A 19,727-nucleotide genomic window follows, 5' to 3' on the forward strand; every position below is an offset into this window, starting at 1 on the left:
AAAAAATCATTTAAAAAAATCATTAGCCATCAGGGAAATTCAAATCATAACCTATCCTCATTTTTAAAATTCTTTTTTCTTTTTGCTGTTCAGCTTGCGTGCTCTCCACTACCATGTCTTCCAGGTCACTGCATTCTTTCTGCGTCTTCTAGTCTATTGTTGATACCCTCTTGTGTGGTTTTTTTTGTTGTTTCAGTTCTTGTATTCGTCAACGCTGATTGGTTCTTTTTTATATTTTCCATCCCTTTGTTGAAGTTTTTCCTGGGTCATTCTATTCTTCTTTCTAGGCTCTGTGACTGTTACTTTGAACTGTTCATCGGGCATATTGCTTATCTCCATTTCATTTAGTTCTTTTTCTGAAGTTTTGTCTTTTTCATTTGGAGCATATTCCTCTGTCTCCTCATTTTGCTTGACTTTCTGTGTTTGTTTCTGTGAATTAGGCAGAACAGCTACATCTAAACTTGAGAGAACACTGTTGTGTGTGGTCATCCCCGGGGGTCATCCCCCTCATATTTCACCATCTGCTGCCTAAATTAAGACACAGTGTTAAAAAAAAAAAAAAAAGTAAACTCTTAACATTTTTAATAATGATTTTAGAAAGATTTTTTTATTAACCGAAGGCTAGTTTGTGAAGAGAGTTGCCTGAAATTCAAATATTCCTTCACTTTCAGTTTAGTTTCATTTTCTTCTGTCGAAGTCAAATTAACATTAATTTTTTTTATTTAAAATGACATATAGAGGGATGTGTGGCTGGCTCAGTTGGTGGAACATGCAACCCTTGATCTCAGGGTTGTGAGTTCGAGCCCCACATTGGGTGTAGAGATTACTTTAAAATCTTAAAAAATAAATAAATAAAAGTAAAATAACATAAAAAAGTATGTTTCATTTTATGACTTATACTTTTCCATCCATTCTTCCTCGTCTTTGCTATATTTGCGGAGAAATGCTGGGGTACGGTCCACATGATGTTAGCAATGGTTATTTCTTAGGAGTGGAATCAGGGTGATTGCCTTGCTTTCTTCTTTGTTTCTTTCTATGTTGCTTCATTTTCTTATAGTGGGCATAAAAATAATAAAGCCATTATTCTAAAAATGAGCAAGAAGGGGGGAAAAAGAGGAAAGCAAACCATAGGGGACTCAACTATGGAGAACAAACCAAGGGTTGATGGAGGGGAGGTGGGCAGGGGATGGGCTGAATAGGTGATGGCTATTAAGGAGGGCGCTTGTTGCGATGAGCACTGGGTGTTTTCTGTAAGTGATGAATCACTCAGTTCTACTCCTGAAACCAATATTACACACTATACGTTAACTACCTAGAATTTAAATAAAAATTGGGGGAATAAAGACAAGTTTTAAAAGAGCAAACGAGACAGCACTGCCCTGGCTTTATAGGCAGCAGCAGGTCTCATCAAAGGCACATTCCTTCTTCCACCCGCCTCCCACCTGGCCCCAGCCCTGCAGGGGACTGGCAGATTCCCCCTGCTCACCGTCTCATTGGACTTTTGCGGCTAGTGACTAGTGAACTCCTGAACAGCTCTGAAGGGTGAATGCAAGGCCCTGGAAGGCTGGGAGGCTGTTTGTATATGCCTCACTGGGCATGTGTTTGTGATAAAAAGAGAGCTCAAGATGAAACTGGCTGGGGGCGGTTCCTGCAATTTTTACTGTAATCCCAAGGAAGGATGCTGGGATGTATGGGGATGTATCTGGGCTCAGAATTCACTGTCTTTCTTTTAGTTTTGAGGGAAGGATGATTACCAGGGTTATTTACTCATCATCCAGGTTCTCAGGTTTGTTTTAGGCGTTCTTGTTGTATTTTTGAGTTAATAAATATCANGGATGTATCTGGGCTCAGAATTCACTGTCTTTCTTTTAGTTTTGAGGGAAGGATGATTACCAGGGTTATTTACTCATCATCCAGGTTCTCAGGTTTGTTTTAGGCGTTCTTGTTGTAATTTTGAGTTAATAAATATCAGGCCTTTATTAGGAAGGCATTCCAGAAATAAAGCTGGCTATTCATGGCATGGTTTTTGGCACATGCCTTCCTGCCTATACGGAGGGAAACTCTGTTTACCTTTTTGAAGAGTCAATAGAACCTCAGGTTCACAGTTCCTCCACCAAAAGAAGGAACCACTTCAGTTGAGTGCGAGGACACACGGCTGCCCTTAGCTGAGGGAGGACACAGCGCTGAACCGTGCTGGCTTCCGTTTTGGCTTAAGGAGCAAAAATGTTCTTTCTGTGTCAGAGGTGCGATGAACATTCTTGGACAACTCTCAAAGTAAATTACCGAGGTAATCCGGCTTTTCTGCTACTTAAAAGTATACTTAAAGCTCTTTCCTTTTTCTTCAGTAATTAGAATTTTCTGTGAAATGGGAATAATAATACCCACGGTGATTATTTCACTGAATTGTGATAAGAACCAGGTGAGATTATATAACATGATAAAGGGAGGGCGCCTGGGCCTCTACGAAGGAGAGGGCAAGCACGGAGCCTCTTCAGTGCAGAACTTCGGAGCCGGCAGACACCTTTTACAAGCTGTGGGAGTGACATTACTCAGTGGAGGCCACGTAGCCAGTGGTCGGAGGCAATGCGCTTGGAACCCAGCCCCTCTCCGCTGGGCCGTCCTGCCACATCCTTAGCCCTTTCTCACGCTACATCTCTTGAGAGCACCACTTAGTATTTTGAGCCTTTTAGAGGGAAAAGCACAAAGTGCAGCTCAAAGCAAATGTTTCCCTGCGGATGGGCCCGAGTGAGTCAGAGATCTGCTTCTCCTAAGTGGTGCAGCCGGGGTTGCCTGTGTGCACCAGGGGCGTGCGGCCTCACTGACCTCTCCGTGCTTTCGTTCCCTCGGCAGCCTTCTCACCCAGTCGGGTTTGCAGAGGATTAAAGGAGTTAATGCATTCAGGGCAACGTAGACCACGAGCAGGCCATGGCGCACGGTGTGCACTCCGTGAACGCTGGCCGTTACTCTATTTTCATTGCCTTACACACAGAAGCTTCACACTTGCCTACTGACAGCAAAAAAAAAAAAAAAAAAAAAAAAAAAAAAAAGAAGGAAGGAGGGAGGAAGGAAGCAAGCAAGAAAGCAAAAAGAGGCCACGGAAACAAATTAGGAAGCTACTGTCGGGCCTGTGGTGAACCACCTGGGACGTATTGCTAAGGCACGTCTTGAAGTGGGGTGCGGGGAGGCAGAGTACGTGGGAAGAGTACTACAAAAATGACAATTCCTAGTACTCTTATCTTGCCCCCAGCAAAGGGCTGGTTTTCTTTGGGCCTGGCCCCTGGCTTATGGCCGCTCTGGCAACACCGTGCTCAGCGGGTGGCTGATGGCACGGCATTTATGCAGAACTTAAGCAGGGCCCCCTAGGCACTGTGGAGGTGCTTGGGGCTCCCCAAAGGCATGGATGAGAAGAGGTACAGGGCTTTGTGGTTAAACAGGAGACGGTGATGAGGGGAGATCTGCCCTGGGAGAGCACAGGGCAGCCTGGGAGAGCTTCCAGAAGCACAAGCAGAAAATGACCTGATACTGAAACTTCTGGTCTCTCCCCTTGCTCCACACCAGGGCATTTCGGCCCCACCAAGGTCTGGCTCACGCATGGCTCCTCCAGACCCATTTCCCACCACACTCCTCTTCGGGGCCCTTTAGTCTCATTCACCATCTCCCACTGCTGCCCTGGCCCAGCCTCGGCACCAGCCCACCCCGATTCCCTGCAGGGAACACCCAGCTTCAGGGACCAGAGGCAAGCCCCTTCTCTGAAGCTTCCTCACCGCTCCTCCCCTCCCCCCCCCCGTCCCCCCCTAGCCTGTGCTTCTCCGCTGTGTTGCTCTCACACTTGTGCCTGAGCCACCTTTCATTGTTCAGCAGTCCTCACGGTCACGCAGGACCTTCCTCATTTGTGCCTGGCTCCCCCTCCCCCCCAGCTTGTGACAGTCCAGGAAAGTTTGAAAACTAATCAAATCACACCTGTAGGGAGTCTTTAACCCCAGGCAAGGGAATGAGGATGGAGATAAAATATGGAGGTGCTACCATTGTCACCTGGGAATCTTTGTTTTCTGTTCTAAGACACGCAAATATCCACTTGTTCGGGGACTGGAAAGAAACATGCACATTGAATGCTGTCTGGTAATAAAGAGGCTGAAACGACTATCCCTTTTCCTGCTTAAAGATTAGCCTTCAGGGGGCGCCTGGGTGGCACAGCGGTTAAGCGTCTGCCTTCGGCTCAGGGCGTGATCCCGGCGTTATGGGTTCGAGCCCCACATCAGGCTCCTCTGCTATGAGCCTGCTTCTTCCTCTCCCACTCCCCCTGCTTGTGTTCCTCTCTCGCTGGCTGTCTCTATCTCTGTCAAATAAACAAATAAAATCTTTAAAAAAAAAAAAAAGATTAGCCTTCAGGATCTCCTGATTAACTTTACAAGCAATAAAACATGTTACCTAATCCTTATTATATCCAATCCTTTCCACATAGTGTTAGGGTCTGCAAATGAGCTTAGCATGTCCACCCCGAGTTCTGTCAGCCCAGGCAAATATCAGTGCTTCATGCAAGGACTTACCACACTGAACACTGAGGGTAATCCGTCTTCCAGCTCCTGACAAGGAAGCAGCTTCGATTGAAAATAAGTATAAATTAGCTAATGCTGAAACTGCAGAAATTTTCAATCCATATCCTGTGTCTCGAGTGATGCTTCCCTCCTCCAGCTATTCATTCCGACATTAATTCTAGGTCTCTCTGTTGCGCTCGGGGTTGAACCTCGTGGTAAAATACTAGTGGTGTAGGAACTGTGGGAAGGCATCTATAATTTCCCTGTCAGAGTGGTTTTAATGCCCTCTTTCAGTGTGCACGATACATTAAGGAAAAGATAAATGGTTATAGGCCCCCAAAAATCTGCAGAGTCAACACATGTGTGAGAAATTACGGTTTTAACCTTTAATCATTGTAGCCAAGAAGCAAAATCTATTTTTATTGCTTATGAACAGTAGCGCTCAATTGACCATGAGGCTCTGATTGGCAGGAAAAGGAAGGCCCTGCAGAACCTGTATTCCCCCGTATAAATTGGGGAGTACACCAAGAACCCCAGCTTAAAGGTGGGGAGTGGGTGGTGGGCTGGGGACAGAGCCTGAACGCAGAGAAAGCCACTGAGCAGCATGTGGTTGAGCTGCTGCAGAGAAGGCCCCGAGCTGGGCCCTGGAATGTGGTCTGGGAAGCAAGTCCGGCCCTTCCTGGATCCCTGAGAGCACGAGGGATCAAAGCCTAGGGATAAAGAAAGTGTGGGTCCTTTCCACACCTCCTCAGTGCTGAGATCAGCCTGTGTCCCCAGCTGTGGATGAGGTCACCCTTACTGACATCTGGATGAGACGAGCTCCCCTTGACTGCAGGCTTTCGGTGTGCCTGGCACTTTGCTGACTGCTTTACAGGGAGTAAGTTCTTTAATCCTCCCAACGCCCCCTTGCAGTAGGTGCCCTAACTCACTTTATAGAGAAAATGGGAGTCGGAGAGGTTAAATCATTTGCCCAAGACCAACAGCCAGGTGGTGGCAGAACTGGGATTTGAACCCAGAGACTGTCGGGGTGACAGCCTGTGCTTACCTTAACTGCCACATTTTCAGATAGCATTTTGTCCCAATGAAGACTGATAGTGTAATGTCTAGAAAGTTAGAATTAATGGGGTTCTTGAGAAAAAAATCTCTCTGATGTACCAGGGGATCTGAAGAAATGCCCTTGATGCTGGTTTCCAGTCTATAAAAGAATGATGATGCCAGTCTTCATCCACCCACCCGACAAATGTATTTTCAGGATAATGAATTGGTCATCAGGGCTCTTAAAATCTTAGATGACTGAAGATGCTTAGTTAAATAATGAGCAAATGAGTTTTCACATCCCTGCTCAAGATGGAAGCCCTCATACTGGGGTCAGCTTTCTGCAGCAAGCAGTTTGGGGTTTTAAAAGCAAAATTCACATGCATTCCATCAGAGTCAGGAAGCAGTTCTTTGCGGAACACCATTAAGGCATTTCTGCAGGGAATTCATCTGACATCCGAGAATTTCCCCTGTGGGGCAAGCAGGGTACCCTGTGGGGGGAGGTGGGTACCCAGCCTTTGTCTTTGAGAACCAAACTTTGCTCTCTAGTTGGCCTTGGTGAAGAGGGAGTTAGGTAAATTAGCTCTGCCCCTTTATTCTCCATCTGCCCTGTCACTTACTCTGATTCAAACCTGAGTCACAGGGAGGTGGGTGACTGTAATAACTCCAAATTGGCTTCCTTACACTGGTTTTGAGTGGGCACAGGAACGGGCTCATTTGTACATCATGAGATAAAAACCTGTCATCCTTTTCCTAGGCCAAAAGAAATGACAAAACCCAAGAAAGTAGGATTACAGTGTATTTTCCCTGGGAAGTTATAAATTCTGTGTTGTAAACTGCAGTGCAAATAGCATTTTTAAAGGTTTAAGGGAAATATAAGAAATAGATCGTTTTGAAATTAGCATAGAGTCATAAGAAGGCATTTTAGAAAAATGATCCAAGAAATCTTCTCTTGTGAACATAAACACACACAAATACATACACTTGTCCTTTTTTTAGTGATCCCGTTTCTGGAAATTTATCCTTAAGAAATTATCCAAAAACCAGAAATTAAGATGTCCATTGCATAGTTCTCTAGAGAATGTGTGCAAGTGGGGGGAGGGGTAGTGGGAGGAGAGGATCTCAAGCAGACTCCCTGCTGAGTGGAAAGCCCCCCATGGGGCTCAATCCCACAACCCTGAGATCATGAGCTGAGCCAAAATCAACGTTGGATGCTTAACCAACTGAGCCACCCAGGGGCCCCTGCATAGTTTTTGTAATAGCTAAATATTTGAAATAGTCCAGATATGCCCTAGCTACACACACACCTAATAGAATATGTATTTATTAAAAATTAAAATTATAAAAGCCATGGAGCAACATGAAAAAGCTTATTATATAAAGGGAAAAAAGCCAGGTGTGTAAAATGAGACCGTGACACTTAAATTGTATATTTTTTCATTTCTAGACTTTCCATTTGGTTTGCTTTTTTTTTAAAGATTTTATTTATTTATTCGACAGAGACAGAGACAGCCAGCGAGAGAGGGAACACAAGCAGGGGGAGTGGGAGAGGAAGAAGCAGGCTCACAGTGGAAGAGCCCGATGTGGGGCTCGATCCCATAACGCCGGGATCACGCCCTGAGCGGAAGGCAGACGCCCAACCGTTGTGCCACCCAGGCGCCCCTGGTTTGCTTTTGACTCTGCCTCTTCACTTTTCACACCAAGCTGTTTATTCCTGTGGTCACTGTTCTCTCCATTGCGTAGCATCTTTTTTATTCTTTTTAAGATTTGGTTTTTAATCTCTACACCTAACATGAGGCTGAAACAACCCCAAGATCGGCATGCCCTACCTACTAAGTCAGCCCGGCATTTGAACATACTTTCTTGAATACTTTCAGATTGTTCTCAGGGTACACATTCTCTTGTCTGTTGTGATGTTCTTTTCCTTGGGCCACTGAAAAAGTTTTCCTATGAGCATTACTTCATTGTCTTCAAGGGTGGTTGTCTGTGGGACTCCACCATTCCCTGGCTTACGAGGAGGTGGTTTCGCTTTGTCCCTGCCCAGGTTCTGGTAATTTCAGTGGTCGCAGGCAGATTGTGTATTTCTGTACCACTTTCCTGGGATGGTTGGTTGAGTCTGAATTTATGCCGGTAGTTCAGTTCCCTAGCAAGGGCCTGAATATTGTTTCTTACCCTAAGGGGTTAAGTCCCCGGTCCCTACCTCTAAAGCCTGTAATGATTTCCTGCCCAAGCAGCCTGTGGATTCAGCTGTCATTAACTGCTAGGGTCGGCTTTGTTTCTAACACCTAAATTTCCTTCTTTGCCCTCAAATCCTGCTGCGCATTAAAAATTTTACGCTGGGGCACCTGGGTGGCTCAGTCGTTAAGCGTCTGCCTTCAGCCCAGGGTGTGATCCCAGAGTCCTGGGATCGAGCCCTGCATCGGGCTCCTCCACTGGGAGCCTGCTTCTTCCTCTCTCACTCCCCCTGCTTGTGTTTCCTTTCTCACTGGCTGTCTCTCTGTCAAATAAATAAAATCTTTAAAAAAAAAAAAAGTTTATGCTTTACCCATCATTTCCATGTGTGTGTTGTGGGATGTCCCATCTACCATAGTGACCAGAAATACTTTTTTCCATTTACTGCTATTGTATGATAATGTATGTATATATAATCAGAGACCGGAAGGGGACTTTGCAAATGAAATGATTTGTTATGGGTAGAGATGGTGGGTGTAGAGTAACCATTTTTCTTTATTTTGCAATTAAGTCCGTATTGTCATCATATTATGCCGAATACAATGTGAGGACCCTCACATTCTCCGTCATGGTCTTTTGTTTCAGAATGCATACGCTGCAAGTGCCATCAACGGGACAGATTTCTGTACATCAGCACAAGATGCGCTTAAACTCTTATCCAAGAACTCAAGTCATTTTACATCTGTTAACTGCTTTGGAGACTTCATGATTTTTCTAGGAAAGGTGAGATGTCTTCACTAAAATAGTAAGTAAAGGAACTTGGGATCCAAACATGAAGCTTTCGAGCAAGGCTTGGGAAGAGAACAAATGGTTCTTGAGGCTTACTCTCCGGTGGCTGCTCTCCTCCTCTCTCACTGAATCCTTCGTCCTGTGAGGCCTCTTACTTTGCAGATGAGAAAACTAAGGTTTAATAACTTGTCTGGGATCCCCCAGTACAGAGTCAGGATTTGAATCCCAGCCCTTAACTCTTAGCTATGCTCAATTGTCTCGACCACCCCGAGTCCCACTTTTTCGTATCTAAAATGAAAATGCTACTAGCCTCATAAAGTGGATATATCTTCTGGGTTTTTTTGTGATAAAATATATGGGAACAGTATTGGAACCTAATAAAAGGTCTGTATTATTTAAGGGCATTAAGTCCACGAATGTGAAGACAGATTGTTAATGTCCCCCGGGGGAGCCAGCGGTGTGTTTCCACTGCCATCTGAATGGGATTTTTCGGGGAATCGTGTGTAGTCTCGGATGCAGTGCAGCGAACAGGCATCTCAGAGTTCCGTGTCATGGTGTGAAGGTCAAGCCCGGAACTTGGGGTCTATGACAACTTCAAACTCAGTCTTCGTATCTGAACTAAAGAGAACATGTGGCCTTTCTAGGTTGTAAGGAGGAGTAACTGAAATATTGAGAGTGGAGAGCCCTAATGACCAAGCTTCAAGTGGAAGTTTCTTTACACCGTGCCACACAGTGTGTCCCTTTCCATGTGACTGTCACCCACTGGGCCTAATTCCACACACCTGTTTGCCTGATTCCACTTCCACTCGCTTGCCTGCCCTTCAGATTGTTGACCACAGACCCCCTGACCTTCCTGCCACATCTTCACTATTCCAAGCTGGACATGCTGGCTTCTTCCAACCATTCGTCCTCATGGACTTGAATGCTGAGGCCTTCCGTGGTGCCCCAAAGCGAACAAGATCTAGTCTCTGGCTGTGACCTGGCCAAAGTCAAATAAGGACTTCTGGCTCATTCAGCACCTTGTGCCTCTGTGGCGTTTGGTAAAGGTCCCTGGTGCACTACCGTCAGAGTTCACTGTCAGTGACAAGTTACAGCATGTGTGAATTTCACAGCTGTATGTTAGTTGCACGTGTATTTTAAGGCTCAGTGGGCCCGAGATTTTTTCATGCAACAGTAGCTCTCGCAGCACAAACTGATTATGCCTTTCGGAACAGCCCAAATAATCTTTGTAGTTGCATTTACATGGACGATATTGTTCATGGTAGTTTGTAAGATTGTGGGTGATATGTTGTCTAATAGCTATTTCCAAAATCTTTTAAGTCTTTGTAAGTCTTTATAAAAGACTTATCTTTTGTTTTAGGCAATAATACATCTTCCTGTGTCTCTTGAACAAAGTAGCATTCAGACATTCATGTCCCTCTTTGTGGACACCCAAGGGCAACGGGGATTCCAGATGGACTCCATTTTATCTGTTAAAGAATTAGGTACATCATGGGTCTGTAATTATGTTCCTGGAAGTAATTACATATGGCAAAAGCCTAGATTAATCCTATTATCTCCCCCACACCAGCACTGGAACGCCTTTCTGCTTTAATCCCGAGGATAAAAACAATCACATATTAAACTACGGTCTATCCAGTCAATGGATTGTTGCACCATTATTTTGAAATGGCACTTATTAAAAAGTTTTTAAACGAAGATGCTTATCAAGTGAAAAAACTAGAAATTTTAAAGTATCATTATGTCTATATAAATACAAAAACTAGGCACAGATAAAGTGTAAATACATCTACTCTCTTCCCCCTCCTCCAAATTAACTGGGCCTTCTTTTGTATCACAGCTCTTCTTTTTTTCTAAATTTCACTCTACCATCTTCTGACAAGCATTCTTTGTAGTAGGGCACACACACGCACTCACATACATATGCGTGTGCATGAAATTATCACTTGTAACTGACGAAAATCGAAAATCATTTCTAAAATATTCTAACCAATTTATAAAGATTTTCAACAAACTCTTGTTTGGACAGGTGTTGGTGGTGTGTTTCACTGTTTTTGGAGGACTGATGGCATTTAACTACAACCGTGCGCTCCAGGTGTGGGCGATCCCTCTGCTGCTGGTAGCTTTTTTTGCCTACTTAGTAGCCCATAGTTTTTTATCTGTGTTTGAAACTGTGCTGGATGCACTCTTCCTGTGTTTTGCTGTTGACCTGGAAACAAATGATGGATCGTCAGAAAAGCCCTACTTTATGGACCAAGAGTTTTTGGTAAGCAGACATTTCACTTCCTGTTGCCATCTCAATCCTCAAAATCTCCTAAGTGTAGGAGACTCACACATAAAGGAGGCTCATACCCAGCCTCATTTCCTCTTCCAGAAGGCTCTGGGGGCTTCCACCACACAGCCTGAATGTCTGGAGTGAGACTCAGGTTCTGTTTCCTGAGGCCGAACCCACTTCCTTTATCGAACCCTTCTCCCTGGAGAAGCTGAACAGTGAAGACAGGCCACACGGCTTTGGGCAGGTGTTGTAGACACAGCAATCCAAGTCCCTTCGGTGCTATAGGCTTGGTCTGGGCTTTCGGGTGGCCTGGAGGTGTAACAGTTGATCTTTCTCCAAAGCTTTCTTGCCTCCTCGAGCATCACATCAGCGCCTCCAGGGTTTAGGGGACACCGCAGCACCCTTCGTGCCAGTATCGACAGATCTGCGGTTCTCAGGTCCCTTATTAACGGAGGTGCACCGATGCAGGAAAGGCCACACCCTGTCAAGTCCCATACAGCCTCTATCTGGAAAGAGCAGGCAGCTGCTTCCAACATAGTCATTGCTTATTTGTCTTATCAGGTGTCCACAGGGATATTTTAACAACTGAACGAAGCCCCTGTGTTGTCTGGGGCAAGTGATGTTTTAGTAATTTTCTTTCATTCTGTTGTCATAAAAGTTCAGTGTTCAAGCCCTTTGGCTTTTTTTAAGATTTTAAATAATCTCTACACCCAATGTGGGGCTCGAACCCACAACCCCGAGATCAAGAGTTGCACGTTCCACCCACTGAGCTGCCAGGCACCCCAAAGCCCTTTGGTTTTCAAACCACTCCCCGGTTCAGCCAGGTACTGAAGTTTAACGAGCACTTCCATGGTTTTAAAGTTAAACGTATTCTCGACCTCCTCCATATAAAACCTAAAAAATACAATAGCACTTTAGTTGTGTGTACCCTAAGGAAATGGTTTCTGATGGTGGCAGGAAGCTAACTGGGGTTTCTTTCTCCAACTTGCACTTTTCTGATTTAAAAATCCACTTGGAAATCTCCTCCCTAAAATATTTTAATTCAACAGGGAAAAACTTTAAGGATTAAATTCCCCTAAATGATAGGGTCAAGTAAGTGGTTGCCAAAATTGCAGATACATAACACTGGTTTCACTCATTCTCTTGTTTTTCAGAGTTTTGTAAAAAGGATCAACAGAGTAAACGCAGCGAGGGTACAGGGAGCTGAGCGCTCATTAAGAAACGAGGAGGGAATGGAACTCCAGCCCGTGGTGTGATAGGGGCCACTGGTTAGTTGTCCCTGGAAAGTTGCCTTCTAAGAGCCATTCACAGAATAAATGGTAAGGCTGATGGACCCTATTCTTCGTTTTTGTCCTTATTGTTTGGCCATTAGACTATCAGAACCATAAAAATAGATCCTATTCCTAATTCAATGGTTCCTTATTAATATTTATTCACTTAGGATATGCATATAAAATACTCCCGACCCTGTCCCCACCAATGTTCCTTAGCATGATTTTAAGATTATTCCAAGTTGGTTTTAGGATGAATTGGAGGCATGTGTGTCTCAGTGGAATAAGCAAGGGTCAGATTATGGTCAAAGAATAGTTTGAATCTTGGCGGTCGCTGACTGTGTACGGTGGGCAGGCCCCTTCGGTTTGCTAAGCCTTTGTCTCAAGCAGAGAGTGTGTTGTTGTGTGGATTCAGAAAAGAAATGACAGAGTAGCTTAGAACAGTACCTCTGAAAAGAGGATGTTTTAATATCTGCCTTCACCTATCTGGAAGTCAACCAGAAAATAATCAGCCTGTGGCTCATATGAATGTTCAAAAAAAATATTTATTTATAAAAAATACAATGGGATAAGTTTATGCTGAGAAATGCAGCAATAAATACAGTGGAAGAGCACAGAGCAACTCTACATTGATACATTGGCACAAACAGGAAGAGCGAGCGCACCACCCGGACCTGAACATCTGGGGGCCCATTTTGTACGCGCTCCTTTAGAAACACTGCTCCGAAAAGATCCTGTCAGTTGAGGGAAGAGAATGAGTACACATATAATCGCAAATGCACACGGATCAGGACTTTATTTAAAAATTAGCAAACAATACTGTAGAGACATTGATATGTAAATTTCTAAAATGCTGCATCTTAAATTTAGTTGGCAAAGACCACATGTAGCTAGAAGCATTAATTTAGTCCTCCACGTAGAAACCAAACTGTAAAAAAAAAAAAAAGCTTCCTATTGTTTGAAAATCCCAGTTGATTAAGTAGATTGTAAAAATGCAANAGAAACCAAACTGTAAAAAAAAAAAAAAAGCTTCCTATTGTTTGAAAATCCCAGTTAAGTAGATTGTAAAAATGCATAGGTCTTGAATAAGAGAGTTGGCTGTGCAAGAGTACTCCCCTTTCACAGTATTCCTTTTTACTTCATATGCGAGTTATTGCTTCTGCTGTAGGACTGAACGGTTACAGCACTAAAAGGCAACTATTTAGGGAAGAGGCAGAAAAAGGAAAAGGGAATGTATGTAAGGCAATATTTCTTTTAGGTACAATAAGCATAATAGTGTTTTAGGAAGACAAGATAAAAATTACTCAAGGCTAGCTTGGTTCTCAATAAAAACAGTGGGCTAGACACTGAGCTCCTAATAATCACTCTAATAATCAACGCCTTGGTCGCCGTATTGGTAATCTCTGGGGTAGTCATCTGGGTACTCTCCGTGATACTCGTCTGGGTATTCTGCCTGATAATCACTATCGCTAATTTCAGACCCATTTGTTCCTGTTCCTTGGCTTCCATTGTGAATGACCGGTTCTGTGGGTGCAGCACAGTATTTGGGATCATATACTTGCCGCCCAAGCCCATACACACTCATTCCTTTCTGGGAAGCAACTTTGTTGGTTCCCATCTGTAGAGAAATTGTCGAGTTGTCCACCGGTTGTAATGTTAGCTTCTGATCGTAGATGTCTCTTCTGGTACCTGGTGCTAACATCCCCGCCTGGTATGAGAACAGAGTATAAAAGTGAAAACCGCAGTTCCAATCTGTTCTTGTGAATTTTCCATAAATTATAAAATTCACACTGAATGGGAACACTCACGGAATAACTTCATTTCATGGGTAAAGCGAGATTACCGAATAATCTTGATGCCGAATCTTTCTTAAGAAGCAGTATTTACCGGCTTTCAAGCTAGATCAGCCCTTTCCCTCAAATCCTCGCTGTGCTATAAAATTGCTATGTGGCCTCAAAACCAGCTAACTTACTTTTAGTTTTAGGTTTCTCATATGCAAATGGAGAAAATACCACCCACTTTGGATTGAGGAGAGGATTAGAGGTAAAGAACGTAAAAACACAGCATAGTGTGGGCAGCCTGGAAAGTTACAGGTGAGTTACCTATTAGGACCACATACACTGTCCAGGCCATCGATTTCCGAAGCTCTTCACACATTCAACAGAAATGACGCCAAGCAGTCCTTAAGGACCTGAGTCTCAAAGAGCCAGCCCCAAGTATAGCAACTCCTACCTCATTTCCCCACTTATGCCAAGCAGACACTTCCAGATTTAACTGGTAAGAAAGCAGACTTGAAACGGCAGCTACGAGAGACTATGCCACACGGAGCAGGACGTGTTCCAGAAAGGGAAATGATAAATCTCATCTTGAGGTCATTAGGAAAAAGCTTTTTCACACCTAATCTCCACTCCCGTTGGACGGGAGGGCTGCCTGCTCTCGGTGCTTAAGGGAACCTCCTTGCGAGCTGCTGCTGATCTGATCTTAACAAGGTCATACTTGCATCCTCGCCACACTACAGTTCCACCTACTTCTAGTCACAGAATTTAACAGGGACGCTGGCTAAATCCTTAGAACACCAGATAATTTTACCTACCAAGTTAATTAAGGGATCCTATAAAGTCTGAGGCATTAGAATTGAGCACTTTACTTGGATCTGGAGCAAGAAATAAACTTGCCATAATAAACTTATCTTTTTTTCTTCTGGTTAGGTAGAAAGGCCGGCTGTTCTGCCAACAAAAGCCATGAGCCAAACACCATACTTGTGTCGCTACAGAAAAGGTCCCCTGATTCTTTTGCTTTCTCAGCGAAACCTACTTTCCTGAGGAATGTACTCTCTAAATATACCATACAAAACCAGCCTCCTTTGAACTTAGTTAATAAGAATGAGGTGAGTGCTAATTTAAATAGTCCTTCTATGCTCTCTGCTGCAAGTATAAAAAGGCACTGCTTACCTGGCTGGCTCCTTTGTTGGTGCCCATCTGCAGACTGATTGTGGTCTGGTCAAAAGGTTTGTCAGTCTGCATTTTGGGATCATAAAGATGCCTCCTGGTCCCATAGGCTGTCATACCTGCCTGGCTGGCACATTTGTTGGTTCCCATCTTTTAAGTTAAAAATAAAATTAGCACTGATTATCAGAAGTCAATAACATCTATGACAAGCAAAACTTTCTGTTCTACTAAATAGATGGAGGGGCTCAGTTGACAGGTTGGTCCCTTTCTGTGCGGAGGCGAGCTAGCTGCAGTCTCCTGCTGTCCCAATTTTCAAGGTGCTGCTCACTTTACAAAGAAAATCTTCAACAAGTTTTGAGAGGGCAGAATTACGAATACTTAATTTTCTCTGCTCCTCTCCTCGCTACTGTCCAGCCCAGAGAGGCAAACCGAGAAGTACGTGCTTCAGCCACATAAAGGGACAGAAGCGTTCCCCGGCTAGGCGCCACGCTTTTCTACTCCAGATGTTTATAGAAAATGGGAGGGCAAATGCCAGGTGTCTTCTCTGGCAGCTCAACAAGGGCTTCTTTAAAGTTTCATCAAAATCACCAGCATCTTCGTGGGAAAAGAGCCACATTGAAAGAATGAGGAGTGTGAAGCTCAGAGGAACAATAATTCTCTTCTCCACTGAGAATATGGCTTTAAGACCAACCGGTACACCCAGTTCTACTGGTTGGGGACACATTTCTGTTTGTCTTTTCCCTTAAAAAGGGAGGGGAAAAAAAATCACTGCAATCTTATGGCCCAGATATTAGCTGTAAACATTGTGTGCATATCCGTCTAGGTTTTTATCGTCCGTACCTGCGCAGGTACCGATACACGTGCATACAGATACGCATATGAAAATACGCACGTGCACCTTTAACACTGTGACCACCCTGGCCGTCGTATTTTATAACCTGATTTGTTTTCCTTCATCTTTGAATTCTTACCTATTATTTTTACTTACTCTAGAGTTCCTTAAGTTATAATTTAACCAACTGACTACTGTTTGGAATTTCAGGTTTCCAGTTTCTTACCAAATACAAATTTGTACTGTACGAAATCCACCTCACACAGATTCAGTCCACAGAGGGGCAGGTAGGAGATGTAGTAACGTCCTTAGCACACTGGACACTTAGTGGTGGTTTTATGACACTCTCCAGGGGAACAATGTGAAGAGGGGTTAAAAAAAGTCAAAACCTGAACTAAGTATTTCTAATAGTGCTTGGCTACAGCATTGTGCAAATAAATGGCTTTGGCATTAAGGTTTTATAAAATTGCCTCATTTGGTCAGTAACGTTTAAAACAGAATTTACAAAGTACGTTTTCTTAAAAAATAAAGACAGTGTAATGGGGGGATCATTTCCTAGAGAAACAATTGTCAAGTCTGATGACATGCCAGAGGTTTCTTCTAAAACCATCATCAATGTCTCATGGGCTTTAAATGGACATAAATTATATAAACTCCATATCCATCCCCAAAACCTGCATCATGGTGTATCTTATCCACTCCTTACTTAGGAGAGACACACTTTGCATAGTGAGCGTTAATGAGACTGAAGAAGTAACTGATCAAGCAGTAACACGTTACTTACCTGCAAACCAATTACACTTTGGCCAGCTTTTAATTTTCCTTCATCAAAACGTCGTGTTTGTTTTTCGGCATACTTAACGCCAATGTCAATGGTTGTATGGAATCCTTTTGTTTTAGCCTAGACAGAAATTTGCACACTAAATAAAAAGGCATGCTAAAATGGCGATTCTGCGAATGCTTTTTTACAGAAGGAACAACAAAGAAATGATAAAGGCTTCATTAGGTAATGCTCAAACTAGGGGTGAAAAACCTACTTATGGCCATGCAGTAATACATGCAGCTCTGAAACGTACGTATTCTAATTAAGCTCTCTTATGAGGCAGCTGATGTCAGCAGCCTTTCCACAGAGCTAATAATTATGAAGGAAACAGAGGCCCCTCCCTGCTAGTCTGTATTCCCACGGGAGATGAAAGACGCAGTTCATCACCAACATGGTGGGACTTTTAAAATCAGCCATTAAAGACATATACATACCAGGCCCGCCAGAGCCACCAGCGTGGTCTGAACCTGGGTCATGTTTCCATTCTCAAACAGGTCATTGGCTTCAAATATGTCGTGTGGCTTCATGCCATAAGCCTGAATAGCTTTAATAAAGTTGCCGATATTCTCCAACTACAAAGGAAAAGAATCATGTAACTTTGGGAGCTAAATATGGAATTCACATTATCTATCCAGAAAGCTCCTAGCACAGCTCCCTCTGGAAAAGGAAAGAGTGAAGAGTATTTCACAGTGGGTAACATAATGGTCTTTTTAATATTTTTATGCAGCTGTGTTTTTTTCAGTTCTTTGAAGGCAAGATCGTCCTTACGATGTTTTTAAGAATTGTGTGATTCTATCAGAGCTATTCAGGGCTAAAATTTTGTCAAACGGTACATGATTACTCACAATAATTTTAATTTAAACATAAATTGGTGGTTACTAAATGCTGTTTTCCTTATTATCTCAAAACACATACTCAAAATATCCAATTTTACTTAATCACACCCGTTCATGAACTAAGACTGCTTAGTACAATGTTCTAGTCAACTATTAGCAGTTGTGTTAAACTACTTGCTTTTTCCCCTCATTTATCCTTATGGTCTAGGTTGTATTTCTCCTTATAAGCTGTGCTGAATCGTCTCTGAGAGTAGACAAACTAAATATAAGAAAACTCCTAAGCTAAGCATCTAATAATCACAGAACTAACTCTAAGTAATTATGGAAGCAAGGTAAAAAAAAATACAACCATGTATACAAATTTCTGCTAAAATGTCTCTTTTAAAACGAATCCAATCTTTGCTGTGTACAGAGCAACTGGAGGTTGCTGGTTTGGCTATTACCTGAGGCCAGTTTAACGAAGACTCATTAACCTTCTTCACGGAGCCTGGCTGTAGCTTGTTTATGAGCCTGAAAAGAAAAGCGCAGATGACCTTTACTGTTCACACAAAAGCAAGGACTAGCACGTAAAGCTGGTTCCTTTCACATCAGTAAAGGAAGCATTAAAAACATTTGCGAAATGTCAAGGTTTGACACCCTGGATGGGAAGGAGAACGACACAGAAGCCCGTGGAAAGGACCGGAAGAAGAGAAATGGCCACAACTTACTCGCAGAGGATGATGCCATCTTTTAAGCCCAGCTGAAAGTTGGTGCCAATGCTCATGCCTGTAACCTCCTCTATCCAGTTTCGAAGATCTTCTTCTGCCTGATGGTCATACTTGGAAGCGATCTGAAACACAAGTCAACCAACTTTGGAAGAATTTTCACTAAAGCGTCAAAAACTGCTGACTTCAACTTGTTCTTTTATGATCCATTAAGACCACAACTTTGACATGCAGTAAATTACACTCGAGTTCACTGGCAAATCTAACCNAAACTGCTGACTTCAACTTGTTCTTTTATGATCCATTAAGACCACAACTTTGACATGCAGTAAATTACACTCACTCGAGTTCACTGGCAAATCTAACCAACTATTACAGCTTCAGTAACTAATGAAAAATTTTTGGTTAAGGCGGTTATTACACAAAATTTGAATAGTACATGCAGAGAAGCAGGGATAGAAAAGGAGAAACTATGGATCAAGACAAGACCGATTTCCACTCAGGACATGGAGGAAACGACAAGAGTTAACAGCGTATTACAATATGGCACCGGCCATGTAAAGATTAAGTCATTAGTTACCAGACTGCCCCCAAAAAGAGGGCGTAGAATTCCGACACATGCCAACTATTTTACATATATTTCAACTGGCCAAGACCTTTCAGTCCAATAGTTTTGCTGCCTGCAAAGTTCTGGTGTTTGTACGCTTCTGTTTAGCCAAACACCACNATGCTTCTGTTTAGCCAAACACCATGCATGCACGCACGCCTCGCACTGACTGCTGTCCTTGCGGTACAAAACTGAAGCTCTGTTTACATAGTCTGTATCCTATAGACTCCTCCCAGAAGTCACTTTGAGACTGTGAGGACCTAGCACCGCACCTAACATCCAAACATTTAATAAAACAAAAAGAAAATTTAACTCTTCACTTACAGAATTCTAATGATAAAGGCAACTTAGCAACACAGATGCTAAAACCTACACACGGATTTTCAAAGATCTCTTCATACTTAGACCAGAAACCTCAACTAAAAAATAAAATTCACACAAAACATTGTTAAAAAACACATGCTCAAGTCTCAAGCTATTCCTTGTTCTAGGAATATTAAAGGGGCTGGTCAGCCAATTAAGGAGAAGAACACAGCTGGAAAGAAGAGATTAGGTATCATTCTTCTTCTCATTACACAGGTGAAAATGCCACCAAGACGCAGACAACACCCAGGGGGATGGAGACCATGACGCACTTCTAGCCGACGGCTGCGGCGTCCATGGAAATGGGGGTGAACACAGAAACATTTGCTTCCATAAAACATGCTTCGGTTTCATTAGTGAAATACATAGTCCGGCGACATTTTTGTTCTGGAGAGGGCCTTCGAGTTCTGGTTCCACAGAGGGACCCCCTCGCGGGCCCTCACCACCAAGAGGCGCGGGCGGGGTTTCTGCTTCCCCACGGGGGGCGGGGGGGGCAGATGACTCCTCTCATCACTGTGTCCTTTTTTTTTTTTTTTT

At 43.3% G+C, this 19,727-nt stretch overlaps 2 protein-coding genes across 9 annotated transcripts in view; one reads left to right on the plus strand and one right to left on the minus strand.

The window, feature by feature from the left end:
• SLC44A3 (solute carrier family 44 member 3) overlaps positions 1-12,086 on the plus strand; it is a 96,561-nt gene extending 84,475 nt beyond the window's left edge. For all 6 annotated transcript variants that reach the window (XM_034653943.1, XM_034653942.1, XM_034653944.1 and 3 more), the window contains 3 exons: positions 8,388-8,525; positions 10,561-10,797; positions 11,961-12,086. In XM_034653943.1, coding sequence (XP_034509834.1) covers positions 8,388-8,525; positions 10,561-10,797; positions 11,961-12,062 — 477 coding nt within the window. In that variant the 3' untranslated portion in view covers positions 12,063-12,086. The remainder of the gene's footprint in view (positions 1-8,387; positions 8,526-10,560; positions 10,798-11,960) is intronic.
• Positions 12,087-13,082: 996 nt separating this feature from the next.
• Positions 13,083-19,727, minus strand: part of CNN3 (calponin 3) — a 31,328-nt gene continuing 24,683 nt past the window's right edge. The window contains exons 1-6 of one of the 3 annotated variants that reach the window (XM_034653950.1): positions 18,224-18,367; positions 17,960-18,026; positions 17,115-17,252; positions 16,642-16,758; positions 15,029-15,175; positions 13,083-13,785 (exon numbers count right to left, since the gene is read on the minus strand). In XM_034653950.1, coding sequence (XP_034509841.1) covers positions 13,444-13,785; positions 15,029-15,175; positions 16,642-16,758; positions 17,115-17,252; positions 17,960-18,026; positions 18,224-18,279 — 867 coding nt within the window. In that variant the 5' untranslated portion in view covers positions 18,280-18,367 and the 3' untranslated portion in view covers positions 13,083-13,443. Of the gene's footprint in view, positions 13,786-15,028; positions 15,176-16,641; positions 16,759-17,114; positions 17,253-17,959; positions 18,027-18,223; positions 18,368-19,727 lie in introns of those variants that run through there. The other 2 variants (XM_034653948.1, XM_034653949.1) reach the window with 2 other exon arrangements.

This window comes from Ailuropoda melanoleuca, chromosome 2 (genome assembly GCF_002007445.2).
Source record: "Ailuropoda melanoleuca isolate Jingjing chromosome 2, ASM200744v2, whole genome shotgun sequence".
Lineage (NCBI taxonomy): Eukaryota > Metazoa > Chordata > Mammalia > Carnivora > Ursidae > Ailuropoda > Ailuropoda melanoleuca.